At 37.5% G+C, this 6,198-nt stretch overlaps 1 protein-coding gene across 1 annotated transcript; it reads right to left on the bottom strand.

Moving 5' to 3' along the window:
- Positions 1 to 224: 224 nt before the first annotated feature.
- ubxn1 (UBX domain protein 1) lies at positions 225 to 3,461 on the bottom strand. Its single transcript, XM_042738220.1, has 10 exons — positions 3,320 to 3,461; positions 2,774 to 2,836; positions 2,639 to 2,692; positions 2,314 to 2,426; positions 2,127 to 2,202; positions 1,845 to 2,036; positions 1,309 to 1,360; positions 1,077 to 1,199; positions 686 to 863; positions 225 to 543 (listed from the first exon to the last, which is right to left on the bottom strand). Exons 2-10 carry the CDS (start codon positions 2,830 to 2,832, stop codon positions 503 to 505), a joined length of 888 nt encoding a protein of 295 aa, XP_042594154.1. The 5' UTR covers positions 2,833 to 2,836; positions 3,320 to 3,461; the 3' UTR covers positions 225 to 502.
- Between the last annotated feature and the right edge of the window lie 2,737 nt (positions 3,462 to 6,198).

A 6,198-nucleotide genomic window follows, 5' to 3' on the forward strand; every position in this document is an offset into this window, starting at 1 on the left:
GGTAATTTGATATGATTGATATGCAATTCTGATATAAGCTACTATAATCACTGATATGTTAAAGGTTTTTAAACCCTTTTTCCAACAATTTGGTATAGCACTATTCTTGATATTGAATATTTTAAGAGCTAATAGTCACTGTATATGCAATGATCAGAAGCTTCTGCTTGTTTACAGATTTTGCCTTTATTTCCAACGCCAATATAAAATTCAAATCATAAAACTAAGATGAGTAAGATTTTATTGGTGAAAATGTCTTTTTTCCATGTGGCAGAACAGAAAGCTAACAGCAGTTTCTCAATGTTCATCATTGTGAAAACTCACTTGACCCTTTATTAAGCAGTATCAACAGGTTTATGTTTAATGAAATTAATGATCAATTCATTGCATGTTTGGCGCTTTAAGTGGAATCATTGCAGTAGCAGTCCACTGATCCTCAGAGAATCCGTTTGATCTTGCACTGACGTCTGGAAGAACAGCTTGTTTCTATTATTATTTTGCTTCATTTCTTGGTAACCACAAGGACGGCGGAAGGCACCAAACCTGTCAAGTAAAACAAAAGATCCATAAACGGCAGATGTTAAGCACAAATTCGGAAGATAAAAATTACTTCCTCAGAGACAAAGAACTGTGATCATTTTAGTTCTATATCACCAGTAAACATCAACCTTCTAGAAATTCTTACCCAGCTCACAAAGGGGTTTTTCCATGTCTAGATCTGTGTACACACGTCTGGGATACGGGGTGATGAGGTTGAAATCCTGTCCGTTTTCCCCGTTCATCTGAATATAGACTCTAACAGCAGCCAGAGGTTCATGAGCCTTGAAGACAGTGCTCAAGGTGGATCCATCTAGAAGACGCACCTTATGACCAGAGGAGGGTAAGAGAGGAGTTTGACTTATATATGTATATATATATATATATACACATTTGTGGAATCATTTGTCATTAAAGTATCTTAAATATCCCATTTTAAATGATTTCTAGTTAATTCAACAACATCCTGGACCCTCAGGTCTACTTGGGCACTAACTAATGCGTAATGAGTGAAAGGTGGTTTCATTTTGTGCCAGTACCTGTATCCGACAGTCATCATAGTCTTTCTTAGCAGGAGGAGGCCCTTGGTCCTCAGGTGGAGACTGCAGAGGGGCTTCAGAGGGGGGAGATGACAAACCCGTGCTTGCTGAACCGCCTCCAAACTGCAGAGGTTTTTGTTATTTATTATTTATATACTTGATATACTAGTAGTAGGCCCACAAGATAATAGTAGTAATGTGAAGTGGGCAAAGTAAAAGCATCAATTAATACCTTTCGTGCCCTCTCCTCTCTGTCTCGTGCAATCTTTTCTTTAACTCGCTGCCTGAGAAAGGATCACAGGTTATTACTAGTGGTTAAAATGAGATGATTTAAATGAGCATTTAAATAAGAAATAAAAGTCAATACATTTCTTGTTTAATGTTTTTCTATAAAGAAACAATTATTTTCAAAAATTATAACAGTTTAATTTTAAATGTATAATTTCTAGACCTGGAAAAGTAATGTAAATGTATAACTCCATTGGCATTTTTATAACGAATATATATTTTTATAGTTATGCCAAGCTGTAAATTACTTTATCAGGTAGAGAAGGGAAGAATCTTCTCTGCATTCCTCCTCTTCTCTATCTAGTCTCTAACAACCATTGTTGGCTCTTTGACAAACTGCATGATTTCTCTTTTTTTAAGTTGCTTTGTGTTAAAAGCAATGGCTAAATGATAAGAATAAGAACTAGTGAACTCAAGTGAAAACTTTACTGAAAGTGTCTGATCAATGTTAAACAGGCATTGCATCCCTGTTCGTCTTACTTGGCAAGCTTGTCCTCCATCTTCTCTCTCCTGCGCTGGTCCGCTAGCTTTTTCATCTCATCATCTTGAAGCTTCTGTTTAACCTGCAGCAGCTCTTGGCCCTGTTTCCTTCTCTGCTTTTCTCTTTCTATTTCCTCCTTTCGCTCTCTCTCTCTCCTCTCCTCCTGTCTGGCCTTCATCAACTCCTCCAGTCTGTCGGGGGAAAGCAATACTTTTCATCAGCTTTTAAATGTGTGCTTTTTACGGTAATACATTTTAAGGTCAGCTGCACAAAGCACAAACCGTTTTACTTGTTCCATCCTTTCTTCTTCTGTCATAGGTGATTTGGCATCTCCCATTTGCTCAGCAACTTCAGTGGCTGTTTTTTGTTTTGGTCACAAACACAAATAAAAGAGAAAGTAACATTTTGTGAAATGATGACGATGATGTTTCAATGAAATTGAAAGTGAGGAGCATCAGAAGAACCTACATTCAGGAGTTTCTGTAGGAGACTGGCTCTGTTCTTCTGTGGTGGCGAGAGTATTTCCAGCAGGCGGAACATAAGGCTCATTTATATCTGGATCATTCTCATGCTCCATTAACCTGTACAGTTATAGAAATAGTAAATGCAACTTCAAAAACGTTTTTTTTTAATTGATTAAAATTCTTGTTAATTAAATAATATATATTTATTGTGCCAATTAAATATTATTGCTCTTTTCCATACAATAAAAATGCATAATGATAACTGCATAATCAGATTGAATTGCAATTTCCTAAAAAATAAAAAGCATTAAAAAAATATGATGACTCGCCAGTCCATTGCTCTCTCAATGCCCTGGTTTCCAGTATGTGCTACTGCCTTCTCCCTACAAAACAATCACTGTGTGAGGGAAAGTACTGGATCTGTGTGTAAACATCAGTGTCACTGTAGTAAAATCATCACTTACGCTCTGTTTCTGTCAAAGCCCATTTCCAGCAGACTGTCTAACGTAGTGCTCTCAGCCATTGTGCTGAAAATGAGTTTATTAAAGCATTATAACAACACCTTACAGATACACAGAACATTCATATAAAAAATTTTCAGAAAAGCTTTTTATAAACGCTTTATCATTTAATACACACACACACACACACAAAGCCATACAGTTGGGTAGATACTAAAATCATTGCAGCTCGAAACAGCCAGATTTACGGACTCTACACTTCTGGATGACATGATCATATCATCCCTACATATTCAAATCTGACTGATAAAATAATTTAAATAAGTGTGGCAGCAGCCTGTATTTATACTGATAGATACATGATTAAATTCAGTTAGCTGGCAGGCTAACACTGAACAGCCTCCAGCAACAGCTAATTATTCTTTTGCATAACAAGTATCTTCTAGAGAATTTTCTTTTTAAAATAATAGCGCTTTTCTATATCAGGAACGATATATTGACTTAATTTAATCGTTAATAAGCCCTGCACGTCGTTCTACAGCTACTTACATTTGTTGTCAGCACTGGGTTGCTTCCACACACATCTATCTACGGAAAGCCGCAACGACCAAATCGCTTTCTCTGCTGCTGAGCGACTAGAGCTGCGCTGTGTGGTGTACTACTACCACCACATGATCAGCTACTATAGAAGGGTGAAACGACACAATAACACCAGCAACTATTATCTGTATCGTAGTTATATATTACCGTATCATAAGGGTTAATTCATAACTGGGACACTTTCTTCCATTGAGATTGCTGGGGAAAATGTCCCAATCAACCTGAATCCACTATATTTGACTACAAAGAAATGACTTATATATTTGCAATTAACCATATCTTTTGAAATGGCATGTCATGAAATTGCACAGCTTTAAGCAACAGTCAGGTTTCATGAAAAGGACAATGCATGACAAATAAAACCATCAGAAGTGTCCAGTGTCTATTTTCCCTCTGCAAGGTGTTCAAGGTGAAGACATGTTACCCAGATGGATGTGCAAACCGTGCAGTATGGGAAGGGCTTCATAGCTTGTTACTTATTGGATGAATGTGTAATAATTAATCTGGCAACACTCTTACTCTGGGGCATTCTTCTTCTGAATGGCAAGAGATCATGCATGCTGCTCTTTACTCTCTTTTCTCTTTCAGCCTTTTTCCTGTCATGTGTGTGCTTAAAGAGATCATCATGCTGCTTCAACCTGAGTTTCTGCATTTTGATACACGGGTGAGTTATTTTGAACAGTTATCATTAGTACTTTATTTAGTATTTATGCAACTTTGTAAAGTTTTCATAGTATGTACTTCGTGCAGTTTTGTTTTGTTTTTGGGAACGACGTAAACAAATGACTCTGGGTGAACATTTCTAGATACTTCATAGTAGTAGTAAACTAGTGTTTATTGTATTAAAGTAAGAATGCACACAGGGAAGATTTGATTGCTGATTGTATTCGACTTTATAACTTTCACTAGTCAAGGTGTAAAGCGGGTAAAGTTCAATATGTCAAAGTCCTTGACTTTACAGGAAAGAGGTTAGCAAATGAAGGGGTAAATTTACAGTTTAAATAAATAGCAATACTAACATCATATTCAAAACCTCCATATTTTCTCTGTCCTTCAAATCATTTGCTTAGGCCTATTTGTAGACAAGCAGGTTGTTTTATTGGAAATTGTTTTATTTTTTCTTCTAACCATGGATCTCTTATCTTTAACAGAATAAAATCTGTTGGACATTGGGCAAGCATAGGAAGTGTTGAGAGCTGCTCCTGGTGCTCACTGGGTGTAACAGCCACTCCATGTGGAAATGTATTGCAGTGCCAGTGGAGGAGCTGTTACCTGCAGAGAGTCACATGTGACGGAGGCGCTGTGCCTATGGGATGCCTTATCCTGCACGTAGAACTGTATATTATAATGTATAATGCATCTGTATACATTTACAAATATGTGGCAAATCGTTCCTTTAGTCAAAGACTACAGAACACCCAAGACATGTCACTCGTGTAGTTTTGAATGGGGAAAAATGGCTGCTTAATCGCAGGAAGCCCCGCCTTCTGAATGAAGGAGCCAATCGCTAATCGGTAAAGTCAGCGCGTCACTGCACCTGCCGACCGTTAGAAGCGTCCCGGTTGCTATAGAAACAGTCAGCGTTCTGAGCTGTTTTTATACAGTCTATGGTTCTGAGACGGCTGATCTAGCCTGAATAATAAGCTTTTTATAACGCTATTTGAGCAAAACAAACAACATTTATGACACAGTTGTTATCAGATTCCTTTTGTGATTTTAAATATGAAATTTAACTGCAAGCCTAGTGAACGGTTTTGTAGAATTTGATGTTTCCTCATTCAAAGAGATAGGAGTTGCACTTGGATGCTCGAGAGGCGTTTTCAAAGATGGCCGCCGAGTGACATCACTTGTCTTAAAGGGACCTTGCTCTAGTTGAGGTAAAGCAATGACTCCATTTACAGCCGTTTGTTTTGTTCACCTCAGTAGATGTCTGTTTATCATGTAGTTACCACTGGTGTCCACAAGGGTACACTGTTGTCTAATAAGTGTTCTGTGTCAATTCATAACAGAATAGAACGCGCCCTACACATTTAGCCTTTCTTTTCTTTTTTATTATAACCACTGATCTATTATAGATCATATTATAGAACCATTTATTATAGATCAGTGGTTATAACCGTTTTAAATTTCGACTTTATTTATTTATTTATTTTTACGATTTTGTTTTTATTTTGTTTTGTGGGGAAGTCGCCTAATGGTTAGAGAGTTTGACTCCTAACCCTAAGGTTGTGGGTTTGAGTCTCGGGCCGGCAATACCACGACCTAGGTGCCCTTGAGCAAGGCGCTGAACCCCCAGCTGCTACCCGGGCGCCGCAGCATAAATGGCTGCCCACTGCTCCGGGTGTGTGTTCACGGTGTGTGTGTGTGTGTGTGCACTTTGGATTGGTTAAATGCAGAGCACAAATTCTGAGTATGGGTCACCATACTTCAGAATCAGAATGAGCTTTATTGCCAGGTATGTTTACACATACGAGGAATTAGTTTTCATGACAGAAGCTTCCGCAGTGCAACAGAATGACAGCGACAGAACAAAAAACACATAATAAAAAATACAAATAAGTAGGTAAGGAATAACAATATACAAATTGACAACTGTATGTGCAGGTATATTACAACAGGCAGTTTTGTATGTACTTGGCTGTATGTCATTTTTTTCACTTTCACTTATTTTTATATTAATGCCTTAATGGGGCTTTTTTATGTTTTAATGGTGTAAATGCTGAAATGAAAAATGCACATTTTATTCAAGTCAAATGGTGTAACCCTACACCTTGATATTCTCGTCGTCTTGGCATTTCTGAAAGTTAAATATTTTTTACCTTGAAAAT

Source organism: Cyprinus carpio, chromosome B14 (assembly GCF_018340385.1).
Source record: "Cyprinus carpio isolate SPL01 chromosome B14, ASM1834038v1, whole genome shotgun sequence".
In the NCBI taxonomy this organism is placed as follows: domain Eukaryota; kingdom Metazoa; phylum Chordata; class Actinopteri; order Cypriniformes; family Cyprinidae; genus Cyprinus; species Cyprinus carpio.

Excerpts from the sequence above, each read along its gene's own strand:
- ubxn1 (XM_042738220.1), bottom strand. The coding sequence starts at position 2,832 with ATGGCTGAGAGCACTACGTTAGACAGTCTGCTGGAAATGGGCTTTGAC. Across the intron at positions 2,693-2,773 it reads GGCTTTGACAGAAACAGAGC|GGAGAAGGCAGTAGCACATA; the intron begins GTAAGTGATGAT and ends ATTGTTTTGTAG. Across the intron at positions 1,361-1,844 it reads ATGGAGGACAAGCTTGCCAA|GCAGCGAGTTAAAGAAAAGA; the intron begins GTAAGACGAACA and ends ATCCTTTCTCAG.